This window comes from Buteo buteo, chromosome 25, assembly GCF_964188355.1.
Source record: "Buteo buteo chromosome 25, bButBut1.hap1.1, whole genome shotgun sequence".
Lineage (NCBI taxonomy): Eukaryota > Metazoa > Chordata > Aves > Accipitriformes > Accipitridae > Buteo > Buteo buteo.
The window spans coordinates 4,740,041-4,763,233 of NC_134195.1; the positions used below are offsets into that span (position 1 = coordinate 4,740,041).

Consider the following 23,193-nt stretch of genomic DNA (forward strand, 5'->3'; position numbering starts at 1 on the left):
AAGTTTGAGGTGCAGGATGGGAATAAGACTGTAATATTCTCTAGCTTTCATGCAGCACTGTTCATCTATAGCTTTTTGATGGCCAAATGTACTCCTGGTATAAAACTCTGTTACTAGTTGAGCGATCACTATGCAGATGAATTTGGTGCTCCATTGTGTTTTAGATGGTGATATTTTTATTGCCTTTTCTCCACATAGCTACAAGCAGTGGAATTAACAGGCAAGTAAAGTATATCAAATACAAATCAAAGGAAACAAAAGTCAAGAGGAAAGGAGCGGCCTCACAATCAAAGCACAGGATTAGGAGTTAGGAAATTTCAATTCTCAAGGCTTCCTGAATAAAGTCACTTTGCCTCTCTGGGCCGCATGGAGATCTTCTTAATCACTCCGAACAGCTTCATACTGCACCTACCCTTCCCAGACTCCCACATTTGACTGACGTTACTCCTCGTAATAAGGAGGGGGTTAACTCTCGTTAACTGTGCGGGTCTCTGTTTGACAGAGGTCAGTGTTTCTTTGGTGTAAACAAGCTGTATTTCTATGCTGAAATTAAAGGATCCAATCTGGTCATTTAATTCAAGAACACTTGCTCTCGCAGTCTTCCCCTGTGGGAGAGGAGTGTTGAGAAAGAATATCCCTTAGAAACTGTGTGAAGGCCGCACTACTCAGGGGGGACGGTTGGGTTGTGGAGGGAGATTTCTCTTCCGATTGAGTGTATTTTATTGGCAGGAGAACACGTTTTGACACGCGAGGAAGGTGCCTGCCGTCCCAGGCGAATAAGGATCTGTGGTTTGCAACAGGCCACAAGGACTTTGGATGGAAGCTGCAGTAGGAACGTAAACCATTTCAAAGGAACTGCAATCTCGTTATCCTGGACAGAGGCAAATTCATAAACTGTTACTTTTGGGGGGAGGGGGAATCCCAAGGTTTTCCATTTATCACAGCAAAGAGATGGAAAGCACATCTGGGATGAGGCAAATGGTGCCTCCCAACTACGACGCGCTGAAGGAGGCAGCGTGACACACATTTTGTCTGTGTGTGTGCCCATGTCTGTCCGTCTGTCCGTCCCGGCAGGTCACCACCCAAGGGCCACCACAGGAGGCCCCCGGTGACCAAGGCCGCCGAGGCTGAAGCACCCCGAAAGCCCAGGCCAAGGGCACGGAGAGGCTGTGGACGCCCTTCCCTCAGGCACTCTCTGCGGGAGGCAGCCTCTAGCCGAGCACCCGTCGCTTGTCACGAAGTAAAGGCGAACGGTAACGAAGCCCCACAGCCCAGCCCGGGAACCGGGGGAGACGGCGGCCCCACAGCCATCGCGAACTGCGCATGCGCCGCCGCCGTTCCGGCCGCCGACCGCATCTACCGCGGGAGGGAGCGGAGGGAGGACAGGCGGGAGAGCGGGTGGGCGCCACTGCGCCTGCGCCGACGGTTCCCGGGCGGGGGGAGCCGAGCGGAGCCGAGGCGAGCCGAGGGGAGCCGAGCCCGGTGGCGTGGCCGGCCGTGCAGGCTCCCGGCGCTGCGTGCGGCTGGGCATGGTGAGCAAGGGGCCGCTGCTGCGCTTGTTGACCGCCATCAACCGGAGGAGGATGAAGCTGCTCATGGGGCTCGCCTTCGTCGCTTATGTCGCTTGTGAGTGAGCTGAGGGGGGGTGGGGGTGGGTCTGGCCCGGCCATTCATTGCTCGCTAGAAGGTGGCGGCGGTTCCTCCCGCGCCTCGTTGCTCTCGGTGCGGTTGTGAAGCATCGCGGGGGGCTGAGGGGCTTCCTCCCCTCAGCCCGCCTCCCTGCCCTGCTGAAACTTCCCCAAGTCCGGCGAGTTGCCGGCTAGGCCGTGGCGGAGGACGCCCTGTCAGGCATCTTTCCCCTTGCCCCGTCCCGGGGAAGGACCACCCGCCATGTCCCCCCCACCCTCCGCGGAGGACGCCCTGTCAGGCATCTTTCCCCTTGCCCCGTCCCGGGGAAGGACCACCCGCCATGTCCCCCCCACCCCCGCGGCGGCCGTTGGGGCCGGCTTCCTGAGGGGACGGGCGGCCGCGCTTCTTCCCGCTCGGCGCCCGGCGGGAGGCCCTTCAGGCCGAGCCCCAGGCGTGAGGTGAGGAGGGAGGCTGAGGGGGAGCGGTGACAGGGAGACGTGGCTCCGAGGAGTAAAGTATTTCCGCAGGCGAGCTCCTCAGACCGCTCTTTGTCCGCCTCGGTCTTAACCTGGTAGCGGCGTGAGGGAAGTTTTCCAGGGCAGGCCTCGTGTTCTGGTTTTTGTAGACTCCTCCGATGTCCTTTGGGTGGGTAAATAAATGTTTGTGGGTTTGTTTGTTAGCTCAGCACGGAGCTGGAGTCTTAAGAGCCTGACAAGGGGCACGACGGTATTTGGGAAGATCTTAGAATAACCACTGACAGGGATGTTTATGACTCCAGTTATTAGGCGTGAGTCAGTCTCAGATTTATAACGTTGTCCTGTCAGCTCCCTTCCTTTTCTGGTCCAGATTTTTCTGTTGCACTTTTCATATTTAGTTTATTGTATGTTGGCCTGCTTTGGTTTAAGTTGATTTTATGTAGATGGAACATCGTAAGGAAGGATCTTTGAAGCCTTGTCAGCTTGGCTAGGGACACACGATTCTCTCGATGCTTCAAAGCACATATAGGTGAGCTAGCTTTGGGGATGGGTGTGTGCATCAGATTTAGGATCCTCCCTTTGCATTTGGGAGGGTGGAGAGGTACAGCTCAAGTTATTTGGCAGAAGGGGTGGTGTTTCCTACCCCAGAAACACAGCGTAGGAATTCACTTTACTACCATATGTTACCGTGTTAGCAGGACCTCATTATTTAGATACTGCTGTTATCGTTGAAGTTGTGTGCCAGCTTTGACTCTTAGGACAGTTTGTTTGTCCAAGTGACTTCAGGTCCCATGCATATTGAAGCAGGGACAGCTTAATGTATGTTTTCATTTTGAAAGAGTTTGATGTTTTGCCAGAAATGATACTTAATTTTGAAAACAATGTTGCTACGCTGCTGTGAAAATACTGGAACTGAGTGGCAATTGACATGGTCATTGGAACCTGGCTATTGATTAGATTCTGTGCATGGTAGTTGGTCTTTGCTTTCTAGCTTTGTGAGTAAAAGTTAGCCTTAAGGAAGGGAAAAACTGCCATATGATTTTGGTTGTCTGGGCTGTAAGTCATAGAAGTCTTCCTGCAGCTTGTTTCTGGTTGTTCTTTGGGATTCAGAAAAAATGGAGGAGGAGAAGGACTACAGGTCAGTGTGGCAAAAAGTAGCTTGAAAAGGGAATAGGTTGGTGTCTGATGGGATTATGTTTTTTGCAAATGTAACGTGTTGTTGCTGTGCTTTTCAATCTTTTGACTAGTGGTCAAAAGTAGTGGAATCATTAACTATGGCTCTGTCTTCAATATAGTATGCTAGCAGATGCCACTGGTCTAACAGATTGTAAGAGAGACTATTTTTTGTTTTCTTTTCTATGGAGGTGATTATGAACCCATGCCCCTATCCTAAAAGTGTACTCCCTGCAATATTACTGAATCATCACTGTGCTCTGGTTGCAGTCAGATAAGGCCAGACTAAAATAGCATAGAATCTGAGAAAACTGATCTGCTGGTGTAGGTGTATGTGCTGGCACTTCTTACATTCCTTCTTTCTCAAGCACTCTCCAAAAGACTAAGTGTTTTCAGGCTGTGCACCTCCTTTCCGTGAATTTCCATTCAGTGTCAGTACATGGGGAATCAAATTTGGAGCACATTGTGTTACAGGGAATGAAATACTTGGCAAGTACATTATTTTTTTATGAACTAGGAGATAGGACTTTTTTGATAGTGCCATTTTGTCAGTTTGTGTGTGAAACCCTGAGAGAATGTTTAGGGAGTATCTTTTCTAAAAGTGTCTTATTTCATAAAAAGCTTCTGACATTGAATGCAAATTTGTTACAAACGTGCCTGAAGAACTTCCCTGTGAGGGTTTGCAAACTGGAGGAAGGGCTTATTACAGGCGGTTGAAAGGCTCTCTGCTATCTCACTCTCGAGAGTCATCGAGGGGCTCTCTCGGTAGTTTCACAGCACAAGGTGTTGGATGGCTAAGCTGGCTTAGGTATCCCTGCTCCACATCTCCCACTTCCCACCAGCATCCACCATGTACAAGGACTTAAATTTCTGTGCTGTGCACCAGCTAAAGGCAGCAGTCTGGACTAAGATCACCTTTTCAGATTATAACTGTTTGGCAGTGTGGGTATTCAGACAGCTGTTTTGGCCCAACTGAGGAGGCTGTGCAGTGGTGAAATGGGCAGCTGGAGTGCTGTTTGCAGCGTTGCCATCATGTGCTTTGCAGGTCTACAATTAGTGTCTCACCTAAGGAGTCTTGTTGGCTTTGGTTAAAGTGCCACCATGACGTGAGGTGCACAGTCAGGCTCATGTTAAAGGTACCTAGAACTCTTTTTATGGACTTCACTGGTTTCCCTAGTGGCACTTAGAGTAAGAAGGATCATTACTTTACATCTGGGTTTGAATTAAAGTGATATTTGATGTCTCATTTCTGTAAAACTAATTTCTATTAATTTAAAAAAAAGTTCTTCACTTGAAACAGTGTGCTATGCATAGTTTGTCTGTATGAAAATAGAACCCAAAAGGAGCATTTCTATGCAGCAGGCAGTTAAAAGCTGTTGTAATTTAAACAACTGTTCCCTGGCAAAACTGAAGTGAACAGAGTTTAACTAATGTTTACCTTCCCTGTCTGTAGGCCTTAGTTGAAAGGGATGATTTTATTCTCCATCACCCAATTGATGAATCTGGAGATAGTGCAGCTAGGGAGCTGTCTGAATCACTCTGTAATCTGGTAGGATGCTACTGTTTTTCTTTTATTATTTTTCAGAATTAGCTCAGTTGACTCACTTGCAGTGCTATCTCCTTCTGTGAACATTACACAGCTATACTGTGCTATGTATGATGGGAAGCCTTGCCCAAAGGTTGAATTTTCATTGCTCTTTTAGAGGGACAAAGTCTTCCTTTACAGATTTTGTCTGGTTTAACCCCCAGCAAGATACTGCAGGAGTGCTAGCGCTAACCAAAGGAGAGAGGGAGAATGTGGAGGTGGACTGAAACAAATCCTTTCAGTTATGGGCTGCACTTGCATCATCTTGAAGCCTCTGTAAAACCACAGCTTAAGAACATGAGGTGATTATAAACACAAGTGAAGTGGATTTAATTGATTTTTGTTGCCTGTAACAAGAAATGTAGATGGATCATAAACCAGCAACCAATTAAATAGAAATTGTAAAAAAAAAATAAAATCCAGTGCCATCACAATATGAGTAACTTATGTGCAGGCTGAGAGTATGGTTTGTTTGGGTTTGGTTTTTTTTTGTTTTTTTTAAAAGCCCACCTGTTTGTGGGTTGGTATGTCAATACATGGACACCTTCAATTCATTCCCTTTGAAGTTTTAAATGTTTATTCAGCTTTATGTAGGCATACTGAGATGCTTTAGTGAGGCTGTCTTTGTAGAATCAGGACTTTAAGTTGTTGGAAATAACACTGTAAAATCTTGTAGCCAGAATTTAAAGACCAGAGCTTGTCAATCTGTATGGTTTGCTTTAATCTTGGTGCTACTGTAAATAATCTACTGATGTCTTGGTATAACAAGGGAGTTGCATGTTCTTAGTGAAAATAAAGTTAGAGCTCTATTTCTGGTAAAGTATAACAGTTTTCTGTGCTCATTTGTAGATCGAATGGTTCTCGGGAAGTATGTCAGTAGCCTTGTTCCTTCTCCAAGGGAAAAAAGAATGAATAGTAGGGTGCTGTCATGAGATCCAAGATTAAGACCTTGTTACCTTTATAAGATAAATTACAGCACAGCTGCTGAAACAACTTAAAAACAAAGTGTCAAAATAATGTGAGGGAAGTACATCCTGCAGTGTAGTGGCTTGACTTCTCCCAGCATTGTTAGTCTCTGTGTTTGTTTTACAAGGTTAGCCGTTTGGTTTTGTCAGATTTCCATCAGCTGGGAAGAATGTAATGTGCTCTTCTCAGAATATCAGGGTGTGAGTAAGCTTTTCGGTTTGAATTTTACCATTCCCCTGCATGTTACTTGTCCTGCATGTGTTCAAAACAAAGGTTAAATGCTACTTAGTGTTGTGTTCCGATAAGCTTTTACTTTCACTTTTCATAAAAGAAAAGTAGCTGTGAATTTGGTCCTGTCCTATTGCTTCAGGCTAGCTGTCTGAAAGTTATTCAGCACTGCTGTGGAGAATACCAGAAATCTTCCTTCCCCAGCTGTTTTACAACTAGACAGCAGGATTGACTGGCCATGGAAGAGTTAGAAGTGGTCTGATGTGACATCAGGCTTGCCTGCTTTTTGTGTCAGCATGCCATGGATTCTCCACCAAAACAAACAACCCAAAAACATTTGCTTGCTGGCTTCATGTCCTGCAGAGCTGCCTTTCATCTGTGGGTTTATGCAAATAAGTTAACTGTCTTCAGCAGCTTCCAATTCCCCGCTCATCAGGCTTCCAACTAGCCGTAGCCATGTAGCTTATGAAAATTTGTTCACGCTTCAGCTGAGTTTGTCAGAAATAGATGGACTCCAACTCTGCTTGGCTAGCCATGATGTTTTAAACCTTTTTTTGCCATCCTGGAGAAATTCACCCTTACAGTTCCCAGCTTATCTCCATTTAATATTTGTCTTTAGTATTTGTCTTTAATATTTTATCTCCCCTAAACATTTGTCTTTTCTGTGGCATGTGCAGGAGGTGGTGCTGTCGTCATTCTACTCAAGGACAAACAATCTTAGGGCTTTCATCTTCTTTCCCCTCTGTTTTTGCGAAGAGGAAATGTTTCCCTATCATTTATATTGCTTGTTTTATTTCTGTAAGGTTGGTTGACCAAAGCAGAGTTCAGTTGAAACTGGTAGTTTTCAACTTCTCCTTCATGGACCCTAGGGGGGTAGGGAGAGGTGGGGGTTACTGCACCAACTTACCTGAAGGGGTTTGTAAAAGTTAACTGGGAAAAGTGAGTTTGTTTCAGTTACAGTGCTGACCGTTGGAGCATGCTGTGAGTCTGCTGAAAATGATCTTGGCAGTCAACAAACTTAAAATGCTGAAGATAATCGATTTGAGTCATGACCCCTCATTTGATTGCTACCCTAATTTGAGTCATGTTACTTCGGGTGGCTGCTCAGTTTCTGGGGTTTGACATGCATGCTGGTGTATCAGCGTTATTTTGGGAGTGTGGAACATTCTCTGCCTCTTTGAGTTTCTTGAAAAATGTCCCACAGTTCTGCTAGCCATGTCTGGGAAACCAAGGGAAGGTCAAGGGCTGAATTAAAGAAGACAGTGCCCCCCTCCCCCTTTTTTTTTTAAAAAAAAAAAAGGCATTTAAAAAATTAGGGCTGCTGTCTAGATTGGGGAGAGCATGATTTGTGTAAAACTGCATATGCTATATTCCAGTTGTTGAGATAATAGTTCTGCTGCTTTCTCTTTCCTTCACTCAAAATAGGGAGATGTGTGGCCCTAACAACACATGCGGGTCTGTTGGCTTAGAAGGTTTCTCTTGGTTTCTTTAACCTGCTGTGTTGCTTTACAGCAAAGGGAGAAAATGCTTTTCTCAACAAATTTTGTGCCTTTGAATTGTGTAGATCAGATTTATGTGGAGACAGATGTCATTTCATAGTTTTTTGGTTTTTTTATCATCTGCTGCTATTTAAGGAAAGACACTCAGGGTTTTCAGTTCTTTCTCTATTATTAAGTGAAAAGGGGACACAGGGACATTAGCAATTTAGATTGCTTAGCTTTCACATTGCCAAAATAATTTTGACCTGATTCAGAATGTAATTATTACATGGTACTCCAGTCAAGCATAGGTCAAAGTCCTTCTGTTGTCTCCTTGGGAATTTCAAACCTTTTGTAGGCAGTCAATGTATTTGCAAACCACTTTGTTGTTTCAAGCCAGTAAATTCAAGGCTAGAAAGTTTTACAATGTTCAGGCACACTCAAGTATATGTGGTGATGAAAATTGAAGATCCTGTTTGGAAGTTCATAACTTGTGAGTTACGTGCATTCTGTTTTTTTGTTGTAAATATTGGATATTTTTTTTCCTGTTTGTAGTAACTGACAATTGGAGTCTATTACCTTACTTGTGGAAAAATACAAAGGATAGACAAAAATGGATGAGTAGTGGTAAAGAATGATATGCTAAAGATATGAGATAGGAAGGAGTAGAAACACTGAACAGAGAACTGGAAAAAAGACTTAACAGAAGAGCTTGAAAGAATTTGCCATCGGGGAAACGAAGAACAGAATTCAGTCATAAAGTGATGATGGTAACTGAAATGTTAGAATAAGTATTCATGGTTAGCTTCCCACCCAATATGAAGCTCCATTAACTCTTGTAAAGAAAGAAAATTTGCATAATGTTATATCTCACACCTGTAGGAGTGTATCAGTTTGCCGAAGTTTAAGTATTTGTTCTTAAGAGAAGATAAAAAAACGTTCTGGTGACTGTTACCTTTGTTTTGCTAGGTGATGACTAGCTGAGGGATTGACATAGAGTAGTGGTGTTATCCAAGTTGAAAAGAAAGCATCTTCCCCTTCAGAAAACCCTGTATCCTGGTCTCTAGGGTACTTCCCGTGTGGGAAAACCTACAGTTCCTATCTGCTGTCTTTGATTTTGTTCCTGTAAAGCAGGAACTTTACTGTCGAACATGATGTCAGTTCAGGAAATATAACAGTAAGAACTACTTGCCATACAGAAATCTGTATAGACATACCAGAGGAGTAGACTTTTATTTTTTTATATTCAAATTATTGTACATTCCCCAGAGGCATAACCATAAACATCACCCAGGAAGGTGACATTCCATAATAAAAAGTTATGATGAGTAATTGTATGTTGTTATTGCCACTAATACTGCAACATACTCTAATCAGTCTAATAACTTTCTAAAGCAAATTAACAGACTACTGGAACTACAGGTAGGATGCAGCCGAGTTGGGTTTTTTTGTTGTTAAGGAATCTAGACTATAAAATGCAGTTTGAAATGCTTTGGCCAGCCAAATCACAGAATGGTTTGGGTTGGAAGGGACCTTTAAAGATCATCTAGTCCAACCCCCCTGCTGTGGGCAGGGATACCTTCCACTAGACCAGGATGCCCCAAGCCCCATCCAGCCTGGCCTTGAACACTTCCAGGGATGGGGCATCCACAGCTTCTCTGGGCAACCTGTTCCAGCACCTCACTACTCTCATAAGTAAAGAATTACTTCCTTTTATCTAATTTAAACCTACTCTCTTTCAGATTAACTCCGTTGCCCCTTGTCCTATCACTACAGGCCCTGCTAAAAAGTCTGTCCCCATCTTTCTTATAAGCCCCCTTTAAGTACTGAAAGCCTGCAATCAGCTCTCCCCGGAGCCTTCTCTTCTCTAGGCTGAACAACCCCAACTCACTCAGCCTTTCCTCATAGGAGAGGTGCTCCAGCCCTCCGATCATCTTTGTGGTCCTCCTCTGGCCTTGCTCCAAGAAGTCCATGTCTTTCTTGTACTGGGGACCCCACAGCTGGACACAATACTCCGGGTGGGGTCTCACGAGAGTGGAGTAGATAGAGGGGGAGAATCCCCTCCCTCGACCTGCTGGCCACGCTTCTTGTTATGCAGCCCAGGATGCGGTTGGCTTTCTGGGCTGCGAGTGCACGTTGCCAGCTCGTGTCCAATTCTTCCTCCACCAGTACCCCCAAGCCCTTCTCTGCAGGGCTGCGCTCAGTGCATTCATAACCCAGTCTGTACTGATACTGGTGATTACCCCGACCCCGGTGCCAGACGTTGTGCTCGGCCTTGTTGAACTTCGTGAAGTTTGTATTTGCCCACTCCTTAAGCCTGTCAAGGTCCTTCTGGATTTCATCCCTTCCCTCAGTGGCACTACTCAGCTTGGTATCATCTGCAAACCTGCTGCGGGTGTGCTCAATCCCACTGTCTGTGTCTTTATTAGTACCGGTCACAACCCCGACACCCAAGGGACACCACTTGTTACTGATCTCCCTTTGGATGTTGAGCGGTTGACCGCAACCCTTTGGATATGGCCACCCAACCAATTCCTTATCCATTGAGTAGTCCATCCATGAAACCTGTCTGTCTCCAATTTAACAACAAGATGTTGTGTGGGAAATAATAGTTTCCGAAAGGAAATAAGTTTTCTTTACGTTATTACATATCTAATTCAGATCTGTAAAAGAATTAAATTAAGACTTTAATGCATCTCTAATGATAAGCATTTTATGACCTCCCTTTGCCTACTTTTCCTTTTTGTCAAGTTTTTCTCTGGAGACAAAAAGCTTATTCCTACCAGGAGACTGAAGCTGCTGAGTGACTATGGAGAGTCAGATTTAAGGACAAAAACAAACAATGTTTTGAATGACATTGCATCTCATTGAAATAGAAAGTTTGGCTGAAGCAATTCACTCTAGACATTCAGAGCTTACAATCTTGCTTTAGAAATTCAGGTTATGACTGTATATCAATTCATATTGTTCCTACATGCTGTTTCTGTTGATAGTGAGATCTGTTTGAAATGAACATCGTCTTGTACTCTTTTTATTCTGAGGACCAGAGGTTGTAAGGAGGGCGATACAGGGAGAAATCCCTGTGTTTTCAGCTATATCTACTTAGACAAAAATTTGTGTAAAAGTTTTTTTTAACTGAGTGTCTTGAAAATGCAAACAACAAAGCCATTGGGAAAGAAAATGGTTTTAAAAGAGATTGCATTTTTTTTTTGGTACAGTTGGATCTCCCTGGGCATCATGGTCTCTCTTTTCAAAACATCTGTTTTAAAATGTATGTGATGCTGAAACTAATATTATCACTAATTTCAGATTATGAGTGGTTATTACTGTCAGTGCCTTGAGATAGTCTATGACTTGATTTTAATGTTATTTAAAGAGACCCAGAGAAGAGGGTTTATCCTGGGGTAAAGGCACAGGCTTCCTTTGAGATTCTGTTTTTTCCCACCTTCAGATTGTGATAGTGTTATTCTTCTGGTTCCCAGCCTACTATGGATGAAGGCATGCAAGGTTTCTGGAGTAGTAATGTGTGGTTTATAGAAACCTGTACAGTAAGTATTATTGCAGATGACAGACTCGGAGGACATTCAGGTGAAAGCATACATCCTGTTCCTATATTCTGAGGATCTAGAAGAATGATTCTTGCCTGCTATGAAGTGCAGCTGGTCAGAGCTGAAATTCTGACTATGATAGATAGGGAAGTGTCCATTTAATCGTGGATGCTCAACAGCAAATTGCTTGGGATTTCTGTTGTACTTTAGTGAGTGTGACTTAACAGATTTTGTGGGGTTTTTTTTTTTGTTTACTTCATGTAGGCAGGGTTGGCTTGTATCCAAAGGATAGCTCTTGGAATATTCCTTGCTGAAAGTAGCCCAGTCATTGTACTGCTCTGCATCCAGCATAATTTCAGAAAGGGTCTTCTCTAGAAAAACTAGACAAACATTTAAATTTCCAGGAATATAAATGTATTCAGTAGAAAGAAAACCATTCTTTACTCATCTGTGACTGACTGGCTTTTGTTTAAGGTAGTTTTGAGATGTTTTGGAAATCTACAACAATTTTACCATAAGACTGTGCTTGCCAGATAGTTACAGCTTTATCTCTCAGAGGCTGGAGAGGAAGAAAACCCCAAACAACAAACCAAACAAAAAAAGAGGATTGGGGTTTTCTGAAAACCATGAGTGATTAATGTTTAGTTGGCAAAATGTAAATACCTCTTTAATAATAGCACTGTGATTAAGGCTTTAAGAAACAAATCTACTCTTTTCTAAAAGTACAGCTCTTTATCACTTCATCCAAGGCATATCATTCTCCTCTGGAAGCTGTCACTTTAATGTCTGTGGGAGTGATTAATGTCTCTGATGTACTTTTAATCTTCACGGTACTTGCAATTAATCCTTGCAAAAATGCTACAATAAATTGTTCTCATTATTTTATGGAAGGGATGCAGAGGGGAAAAAACATCCCAGAACAGATCGAGCCCAAATAGGACTACACCTTTCTCCTTCAGGCTGTTAAACCAGGCTTTCATGTGTCTCAGAAAAATCCAGATATTCTGATCTCTTCCCTAATGGCAATTTATTAGTACCTTAATCTGTCATTGGGTCAGGTTTACAAATAGTCTTTGAGAGAATGAGCAGAACCTTTATTTCTTCTCTCTTGTGGGTGAGTGTCTTAATTGTTTGGTTACAAATCATGCTTTTGTTTGTCTAGTTGAATTAATTGTGAGTTCTTCCCTTGCACAGAGTTTCGGGAGATGGCAGGAAGACTCTCCGTCCATGAATGCTCTCTAACTCAATCAATAGGAAGTTCTTTATACAGTATGTACTGTGTGTGGCTGTGGGGGGGTGAGGGTGTTAAATCTCTAAGGTTTGAGAATTGGCATAGGACTATTATCCTGAATGAATATCACTTGGCTTAAAAGATATGGCTTTAGAGTTGGAATTTTTTTTAATTGTGTTTTTTTAAGACTGGCTTTTACAGTGAGGTACTCAGTTATGTTAGTGTTTGTTCAAATTGGGTCCATTAGGAGTGTGATGCTTTTGAAAACTGGGTTTATGTGGAGTGCCTGATTCATGACCTTGCTGGTATGGAAGCTTTTTTAATCATCCACACGTCTGTAGCTTTTGGTGCCTGAACTTGGTGGGCCTGTCAAGGGGTTTTATGGTGCCTCTGAGGGATTTCATCTTGGATTCAGGCTTGTAATTCTGCATCATTCTGCTTGTGGATTTGGGCCCACTTGCCTTAATATGTCTCCATCATTCTTGCTTGAATATCAAACTGGCCTTGGCATAACCTTTAGGGCAAGAAAGCAACAAGTCAAGGAAATCTTCTGTAAGTCATAGTCACGCTGCTGGTTCTGCAGCTGTGTAAGCCCATTATATAAGCAACTGTGATGTGCATTTAGCAAAAAAACAACAAAACCTTTATTCCACTGTAGTGCAAAACTTTACCTCTGATCCCTTCAACCTTGACATAAGCTGTATGTGAACATGCAGTAGCCGAAGAGATCCTCCTTAGAATTGTGTGTTCAGAATCCCTTGTGAGGGCTGTACATTCAAGCGAGTTTCTGCAGCACCTCTCTGCATGTGAGAGAGACTTCGGGATTCTTCAGATCCCTCCATATGGTATTTCCGATGTGGTTCATTTTGCAGTTTCATTCTTTTTTGCAATGGTACAAAACTACGCTTCCTAGAAGTTTAACGGAAGGTCATTTACTCCTACAGAACTGGGATATCGAGCATAGTGTTTCTGGAAGTACACAAATGCCTCTGAGCTCCCCTTCTGTGCTGTGGACACTGAGCACACACAATTACCATGTTTTCTTTAGAAAGCCTGTTTCTTGTATGCAATATAGCTGCACTGTCTTTGCAACAAAACTGGCAGGATGGTATCTGTGGTGCAGCTAGCAAGTCATTTTTTCATCAATTCCTGCTTCACCATCTAAGCCCAGATGTTTCCTGCCACTGTGTAAACAATATTTGTTCGGGTTTCTGTAGCCCAGAAAAATAACTGCTTGTAAGTATAGATGAGTAATGTATAACTTGAGAATTCTGTACCTGTAGTTGCCAGATGGTCATCATTCACTGAAAAAAAGAAAAAAAAAAGTTTTTCCATCAAGGTTATCATAAATAATTATGAAATCCCAGCCAGCGGGTGAATAGCTTGAATTTAACTTAGTGCTCAGCACTGTATCCCTTTTCCCGCAGAGAATTTACTTTATCTAATTAACATAAAATCCACAGTGTTTTTTAAATTTGGTTAGATTTTATTGATCATCTGCTCTAATATAAAGCTTCCTTATCTTTTCCCCAGAAAACGACAGAGGTTTTGTGATGACACTACAGATATTGCAGTGCCCTCTTACAGTTTGTTTGATAGTCTGTCATGGATTCGTTTGAGTTACTCTTTGAATTACTCAGCGGCACACAGGAGTTAAAGACAGTTCAGTAACTTTGCCATCCCCTGAAGGGTGGAACAGTGACTGCATTACTGCATTCTCACTTGTGTCCTCCCCACTCCTCTTTCCTGGGTATGTTTCCTTTCTTCTGTTGCCTGGGAGGTGCCTGTGACTGTAGCAGAATTTTTTGTTTTCTTCTTTCTGTAGCACCTCACCATTTGCTTGAGATCAATAAGTAATAATCATGAAAATGTATGTGCAAACCCTGAATCTAGGCAAAATACTTCATTGGCTGCTACATGAGGCCTGAAGCGCAGCTTACAAAAACCAAGGACACTTCAGAAGCTTTCTATATGTGTGTTAATAACTGTATATAGGCTACTCCTCCTTCTTAAGACCCAGTGTAATCTGGATCCTTAGGTTGAGCCTTGTCTCTTAAAGAGCAATTGCAGAATGATTTTCTGGAGATATTTGGTATATATTTCCTGTGTTGCTTGTTGTTGCAGAGTCCCTTACGTAACTGTTGCATATTAACCTTGTTTTGACGATCTGAAGTTGTCAGCTCTGTAGTTTAGCCTGATTTATGGCTTCTCCTTTTTTTCACTTTAAACTACATTCTCTGTCCTAGTTGAAAGTTAAAAGGAAAATCCATGTTCTGATAGTCTTCGTGTAGTCACTTAAACCCTGAACAGTTTCAGAAGATTTTGTTTTCTAGTAGAAAATAAATTGGGCAGATGAATCTTTTTGTGAACACAGAGAAACAGCTGATTCATGTTTGCTGTGCTATTTTATACTGCGGTTTGTCTTCCTTAAAACTTTTTTCCATACAAACAGTGTAATAAATGATCTTTGTTTGCTTAGTGAGGTGTTTGGTTGTATTGCTTAGGTACTTTTTGTGTCTGCATCGCAATACATATATATATTTAGAGAGAGAACTCGTGTGCGCACAAGCATTTGCTACCTTTAATGCCGGACTCTTGTGGCACCTCTTTGGACTGGTTCAGCTACTGCCTGTAGTGGCCAGTGTTTTCACTCTTGTCAGTCTGCAATTTCCAATTTGTGTGGTTCAGGTCTACAAGACTCCCTTCTTGCTCTTGCCATTTTTTTCAATATCCCTAAGAAACAAGTCCAGAATTCTGGTTTGTTTAATCTGTGTGTGGTGACAAATTATAGTCCAGAGAATTCTTGTACATTTTGTTTATGTAATATAGTGCGGGGAGAGTGATCAGATAAGTGTATTTGCTGATTTACTGGTCAGGTAATTCCAGGTGTGCACTGGAATAGTCTAGTCCTTTTTTATTGAATTACTGTATTTTTCCTACCTTTTTGTAGTCTCATGTAATTTCATCAGAATGCCTCCCGTACTCTTAAACTGTGTTCTAGTCACTTGGTGTGTGTATATATACCATGTATCTAACTGACTTAGAGAATTTGTGATTAACATAATATAGTTTTAAATGCCTTCTGATGATAACAGGAAAAATGACCCCATGTACTGTTATATGACACTGTAATGTTCTCCCTTTTCTTGTTTTCCAGCTGTATGGGGAAACTTTGTCAATATGAGGTAATGTATATCATTTTTTTATTGAATATCCCTATCTGAAATAAAATTAATTTGCCTTTCCCATCAATGTGTATCACTGTATATCAAGTAGGGAGAAAACAGAACAGCCACCAGCTCACACTGTTGTTTGGCTAAGCAGCTGATACCATTTTTCAAATACAAGGTGTTCAATCTCAGAAATGGTTATATGTTCTTTACATAAATTAATCTTCTGATTTTAGATTTTTCAGGCAAGTTGGTTGGCATAGCTGGGCACATAGGCTTGAATTCTGCTTTTCCTCAGCACAGGTCTGACCATATGTCTGTGACAATACAGGCTTAAACATTGAAGACCGGCAGATCCTCCACTGCTTGCCATAATTATGCTTCTGTACCTAGAATTAGAAATGTGGTTTTGAGGTTTTTTTTCTCCTTCACAATTAATTGGGAGAGAATCTGATGGTTTAACTGCTGAAAAGCAAAAAAATCCTGCACTGTCCCCTAGAATTTTTGCCCTTAGAACTAGGAAGGCATAGCATACGCATGCAAAACATGCACATTTTCACGGTGTTTCTGCTTGCGTGTGAGTGTTTGTCCTCTGGGAAAATTCACCAGGAAGACACAACTGGAAAAAGTGAAAAGAATATGGGGACAGCCTGTTCCCTACAACAAAGTCTTTGGGCATGGAGGGCAAAATATTTCACCATGCTGTTTTGCGAGTAAAGGGTTTTGGTACTCTGTTGCCATGCTTAGCAGCACAGAGAAAAGAAAGTTTGAGGCAAAGTAAGAAAAATAATGAATTTTCTGTGGGCTCTGATTCACCCAGGACAGTTTACCCTGGGATCTGTTCCTGTCCCAAGCTGTCCACTTTACTCCTCTTGGAGTTTCCCACCCTTACTGCAAAGAGTGTTCAGCTGTTAGGCAAACAGCTGCTGAGCTGCTGCAGCTTGCAGGTGGAGATATCGTTTAGATTACCATGTTATCGTGACCAGCAAACTATGGCAGCTTAGCAGCTGTTACGTGAGCAGCTGGGCATTTCCAAAGGAAGGACAGGAACCTCAGAGAGAGGCTTGAGAAGGGCAGGTGGACACGGGATCCAGTGTGTTCATTCCCTGATAAGCTGTCCTTACAAATTCTCCCATTAGCTGCATCTGACTTCTTATTTGAGATGTCCCTTATAGAGCTATCGAAGGGGAAAACTTTATTTCTGAAGGTCTGATGTTGGTCCTCGGCCAATAAGATTGTCTTGTTAGGAGAAAGAGCTCATTAAAAACCAAACTGCAGAGTGCCAGTCCGTAAGTTCCAGGATTTGTGAATAAACAATAGTAGCAACCGTTTTTGAGGGGACTTTTTAATATTCTAAGGGGTTTTCCAAATTTTCCTTGCTCATTTAGCGGAGAGGAAAGGCTATGTATTCCACAGATTTTTCACATAGCTTTTTGTAGATTTCTGTTATTTGGGAAAACGTGAAAAATTCACAAGAATTACTTAACATTGCTTCCTTATAGTAAATTGATACTATGTTAACTGGAGGGATTTTATTTGCCACTGGTACAATAAATTACAATTTGTTTTGAAAAGATGGTTCAGGGTCTGTGTGTCTTAGTGTAGGAATTTACTGCATTCTTTACTGATATGACAAAACAAATCTGGTCAATAAGATTTTTGCCTCAGTAATAGACTGAACTGACTTTTTAGTAAGAGAGTTTTACAGAGGGATATGAAGGGAATTGCTCTAACTTTAACAGTGTGGCATATATATATATATCTGCTTAACAAAGGATCTTCTGTTTCCCTAGGTGTAATGACTTCAGGTCTCAAGTAAAGGAGCTCTGTTTTATTTGAAAGAACTCCATTTTATGTTGGATACCCATGAATCCTCTAGTATGCAAAAACTTCCTAGTGTAAGATAAATAATTCTCCTTTCAGAAGGTTTAATTGAAAAAAAGAATTATGCAAACTTAAGGAAAATTGCATAGACTAGATGCAAGAGGTAAAATTTAAAAATACATATTCTACACTTGGAGAAGTGTACTTAAAGAATAAATGCAACTAATTGAGATACTTTACACAATTAGATGCTAAATAAGACCACACAGATTTGTGCGAGACACTAACTTCTTAGACAGTACTCTGTTTTCACAAGTTACCTTGACATCCTTCAACCTTGGCTTCATTTCAAATGAGGAACACTTGTGTGAGAAGTCAGTATTGTCCATCAGATGGTCACTTAAGTTTTAGTATAGGGGTTTTTTTCCCTTGTGTTTGGAAAAGTTCAAAGTCAAAGCTAGATACATTTGCCCTCTTTTGATTGATATTAGTTACAGTTGTGGCATTAAGGGAAAACGTTTTGCTAGTCTACTTGTAGCATACAGTAAACAGAAACCCTCAAAGAAACACCTTAGGAATTTGCATAGTAAAGCTACACTCACAAACAGTTCTGCTGGCCCTACCTTAGTGCAGTGATTAGACACTTTTCTACAATGAAATTAATTTTCTCTGTAAAATGAATGTCATTTTTATTATTATTCTTTCCTGTGGGCTTGGTTCAGTTTCTGCCAAACTTCATGACAATGGGAATTGGACCACCCGCTTTAATTTGCTGAGTATGTCTTTGAAATAATACTAACTTGGGATGTTTTGAAGATACTGTTTTAACCGGAGAAGCATGATGCAGGTGCTGTGGAGCAACTATTGCTTAGGTATGGATTATGTTCTTTCTTTTCTTGCCAACAGGTCTCTTCAAGAAAATGGGGATCAGAAGGTGGAAAGTAAAATAGAAGAGGTTGGTTTGTTAACAGTCGTAGTCTGTTTTGTTTTGAGGACTCTGTTTCACTCATTTCTTATTGAAAGGGTATATTTAGTTATATCTCGTTACTCTCCGTTCCACTAAAACCATTCAAAGCATTGGATCTGTGTCTGTATGTAAGTTTTTGAACTGTTCTTCGCTATAGAGGAGTTTGACATACATCTGTGATTCTTTTTATTTTTTTTCTTCTAAACCTTTCTTGAAATTAATAGCTCTACTGTCTCATTTGCTGCAGAGACTGTGGTACAGTCCTCCTGAGAAATGTTTTTTTGTTGCTGAATGAAGGATATGCACAAATTCTTTCCTCTGTCACCCTTACAAAATGTTAAGTATATATGTTTCATTAGAAATTTGAAACCTCCCAAAAATGCTGGTAAACATTGCAACAATTGTTCTGAAAATCCCAGGTGTTTGAGTGGTGAAATGCTTGAAATTCAATGGCTAGATCACAGTTACTGTAAGGGCTGGGAAGTTGAGCATTTCTGGATCTTGTTTTTAAAGCTTTAGTTGTACAGTATCTTCAACCATCAGAATAAGTGTCAGTGTTTCAAGAACTATTTGCTGCTCCACAGAGCTAGATATCACCATCCCTGGAGGTATTCAAAAAGCAAGTAGAGAGGGTATTTCAGGACATGGTTTAGTGGGCATGGTTGATGGTTGGACTCGATGATCTTGAAGGTCTTTTCCAACCTAAATGATTCTATGATTCTATATTTAATGAATATAAATGACAATACTGTATTACTCTTAACGTGAATATGCAGCTTGTTTCAGTTCATGAAGTTCCTGAATTGTCAAGCTCTAACCAGCAGTATTTGTATAAAACAAATTAATGGTGGTTGGTGATGTGTTGCTATGTAGTACCATTTCAAGTGATAACCCTCTGATAGCTTTCAACTTATGTATGGCCCTAGATGGTAAATTTTGTGACAAGGTTTTAGTAAACTTAAAAACAAGAGTTCAGGCACTTGTTGAAATTTGGCAGGACTGTTAGAAATTTGGGTCCTGTGATAAAGAACCTGAAACTGATGCTGACTTCAGTGATTCTCTCTTTCAAAGCAGTGAAAATGCAAACAGAAGTTGTGGTAGGTGAACTACATTTTCTAACAAATTTCCTTTTAATATTTTTTTTAAAGCCTAGATATACCCTCAAATCATGATGGAAAATGTATCTTAGATTTTTAAACATGACTCCTTAAATTCGTATACCATGTTCTGAGAGAATTACAGCCTTTGCACTGGAGCTAATGCCTCTGTTTCTGTGTCTGTGTACTCTTAAGTATGTGTATCTGCTGTCCATCTAAATAGTTGAGGTTTTACCGACTGTCCTGTTGTGCTGTTCTCAATATAGGTTGCCTTTGACAACCTCAGACAAGTCACTTGTGACTTCACTTTGCCTAAAAGGAATCACAACATTGGATGTTCTTATCAACAAGGCTGTGGCACTCACAGCCTTGAGGTGTTTTGTTTTCAGTGGTTAGCTAAGGGATTTCACGCTGTATTGGGTGATTTGATTTTTGGTGGTGAGAAAGGTTCAAGGATTTTTTGACATAGAGGACGCTTTAAGATACAAGTTGCTTAGAGTGTCTTCAGTGAACCTGTTCGTAGGAGGCTGTTTGCCATGATTTTTGCTCTAAAGTAACTTCCTATATGCGTGTTTTGTAAGGTGAATGTTGTTCTAATCTTCAAAGATTAAGTATTATTCCTCTTTTTTTAGGCTGTTGCACCTCTAAGGGAGAAAATCAAAGATCTAGAAAAAAGGTATGTCTCTTGCTAAATTTGGGAAGCAGTTTAAAAAGTAAAGTGTCTGTTCTGTAGCAGTCGATTCTGTAGTTGTAGGCTTGAGGTAAATGTTTTGTATATACCCTCAGTACCTTTGGACTTTTATCATATCTAAGTGAGGATGGGGCCTTGAATGCTGCAAGACATTAATGCTTAAGATATTCAGATTGATTAATCCCACTAAAGTAAACTGGGAGTGCTGGATTTTTGTAAAGTTCACATCCTGTGGAGGAATTTGCTGTTTTGAGTCCAGCTGGTGAACGGATTGCCATGGTTTAGTAAGTCCAACCCAGGTGTGTGCTAAAACATATTGGTTTCAGCTTTAAGAGACTGAAAATATGTTTTACCTCACATTTCCCACACTTGTGATCAGTTACCATGGTTCAGCTCATGTACGGTGATTTGCTTATGAATCTTAGTCTGTGCATGTGCTTTGGATGAGACTGACTGACTCACCCCTCTCAGGATTTGTAAGGGAATGTGTTATCTTGGATTAAACTGGATGATGCAATTGAGGAAAAACAAGCTTTTTGATGAGCTGCAGATATTAAATATGTGCTGCAGTTCCACAAGCACCTTAAATTGCCAAACTTTTTAAAAAAGAAAAATAAAATCCAAGCCTGATCCATTTCTCCCTGGCTGCTTGTGTCCACCCTGCAACATCGTTTCCTCATTTTTATGCCAGCAGCACGACTTGAGTGCTGATAGTAAGCTGGTTGGGGAAACTTGGCATTTCAGTCTCTCTTTGCAAATAACTCCCTTGCTCCCCAGCCTGGTTGCCTTTCCTCCATATCAGTTCTCCCATCTTAGCGTCCTCCTGGGCAGATACTTTTCATCACAAAATAAGGTCTGGAGTAGGGGTGAGAATTGTCAGCTCTGACAAGGACGCTGCTGCTGTTGACAGTGATACTGGCTCACAGGTGGCCCTGTTGATGTCTGAAGCAAACAGCTAGCGGAGAATGCTGCGTTAAAAAGGGCCAAGTCTGGACTTATCCAAGCAGTACCAGTAAGCCTGGATGGTTACGTATGGCATACTGGTGGTTGTGTGCTGTTCCTCTGGAGAGGGGGGCAGAATCCCATTACTCTTGGCCAGGGGTATGCTCGACACCTGCAGTGTTTTGGTGTTTTGACTTGCCAGTGAGCAGTTGCCCTTCCTCCTCCCACCACTCCTGTGCTGTTTGGAAGGAAAAAAAAAAAAAAGAAAAAAAAAAGTTGTCAGTTGTTTTTTTTACAATTGATTGATAGATTCAGTGACCTGCCACATGCAATTTATTCCATTGAAAATACTGATCTGATTGCTTATCTCTTAATACAAGTGTGAACTTCCTGGATCAAACTAGGTGATGTATTGGCAACATGAAACAAATTGCAGACTGTGTCACCTGTACTAGTTGCATGGGATACTACCATACCAATTACAACAGTGAAATTATACAGTAAAGATTTTATGTTCAGATGAAATTTTTTATGTCCTGCCTCAGTTCAGTTGACTTATTTAATCTTTAATGATAGCCCAAATATTTTCAGCTTTTGTTGTTGGCAATTCAGGTATTTCCTTCTGCCATTCACAGACGACCTTTGTGGACAGGTATCCTGACTGGCTCTTTTTTTTTTTTTATATAGTTGTTATATTTTTTCAAATGAGCAATGAGTTGTTGGGTGGAACCATTAAGTTAAAACTTCTCCCAGGAGATATCTAAATGCTCTTTTCATTATGAGTAGTGTTTACAGTGTATTGATGAGTCTTGTTTCAATTGTCTAGCAATGAGGAGAAAAAAATCAAAGTATTTTTTTTACCTCTGTATGAGCCAATCTGGGTATTACACTTTCACAAAATGTGGGATTATGGGCTCTTATAGCCCATACAAAAAGAATGGACTCTTATTGTTATTGGGTTTTTCAAATAGCGTAGCCATTTACCTCTGCTGGTTCAATGGCATATGGACTGTTGCAATTAATAATTTTTGAATTCTATATTTATCTAAAGTGACAGTAAATAACTACTCACTGTCAGATGCCTGCAGGCTGATCCTGCTTGCAAAGCTTACTCTCTAGTGTCAATGGGGCTTTTTTGCCTCTGATAAAAGCTGATAAAACCTGAAAGCAAGCCATCATCATGCTTTTGGGAAGCAGGAAGGACAAGAATTCCTTAATGCTAGTCTCATGACAAGAGATTGTTTAACTGAAGCTAAAGCTGGAAAGTTTTTACTAATAATTTGCACAGCAAAAGAATTGCTGTGTAGTCATCAAAGCAAGCATTAGGTCAAGATAAACTCAACGATGTTGCCAAAAGATGAACATCCAGCTGGATCAGTTCTAGACTCCTGCCCACTGCCTCTCAGCTAGTACTGGTGTAATAGAAGGTGCAAAAATGGTTGGGAGGTCCCTTTGGCAGCAGTATGACTTCATGCTGGATTAATGTGACTTTTAAGTAGTGGTCCTAAAAATTGAGGAGACTGACTTTTACTTTGCATCAAGTTATTTGGCGCTTAACTTCTTTTTAAACTCCATAAACCTCTTGTTATTGGTGGATTTGCCTTTCTATTACAGGAAGGCTGTGTTTTACATGTCTGCATTATACTTATGCACGGCTATTTCTCATTGCTTCAGCTTAAATCAAAGAAATAGGGTTTCTGTTATAGTTAAGTGTAGGTAGCTTTTTATTTCAGTCTTGCTGTATGGGTAACATTAGAAGATTCCACTGCCATATTTCCCCTATCCAGGAACCTGAAAATGTCTTTCACTCTGAGGTGAAAAGTTGACACAAGTACAGAAGCATCTGTGCTTTGCCTCTGAAGGATTCCTGTTGAGCCAGTACTGCAGGTTAGAAGCAGAGGAGGTGCTTCAAGATCAGAGGTGTAGGGTCAGTTCAGTCAGAGTATATTTGTGAGTAGATGAAAATGTAATCTCAGTGTGAACTCTTGGCATACATGCCTCCCGCATGCTACATCCAATTGCATCGTTAGCATGTGGACTTGCTGGAGGAGAAGAGTAACTGTAGTTTGATTTCTGTCCAGTGTCACACTGATAGTTAAGAAGAAGCTGAGCTGTTGAAATGTTGTCAAGACTACAATGCTAATTACTGAAATAACTAAATAAAATTCACACCTTCCTTCAGAGTTTG

The 23,193-nt window shown here is 41.3% G+C and overlaps 1 protein-coding gene across 3 annotated transcripts in view; it reads left to right on the forward strand.

The window, feature by feature from the left end:
• The first annotated feature begins 1,409 nt into the window (after nt 1–1,409).
• Nucleotides 1,410–23,193, forward strand: part of UXS1 (UDP-glucuronate decarboxylase 1) — a 62,775-nt gene continuing 40,991 nt past the window's right edge. Inside the window, exons 1-4 of one of the 3 annotated variants that reach the window (XM_075057233.1) lie at nt 1,410–1,626; nt 15,472–15,499; nt 18,215–18,263; nt 20,005–20,048. In XM_075057233.1, the coding sequence (XP_074913334.1) occupies nt 1,530–1,626; nt 15,472–15,499; nt 18,215–18,263; nt 20,005–20,048 (218 nt within the window). In that variant the 5' untranslated portion in view covers nt 1,410–1,529. Of the gene's footprint in view, nt 1,627–12,282; nt 12,353–15,471; nt 15,500–18,214; nt 18,264–20,004; nt 20,049–23,193 lie in introns of those variants that run through there. The other 2 variants (XM_075057234.1, XM_075057235.1) reach the window with 2 other exon arrangements.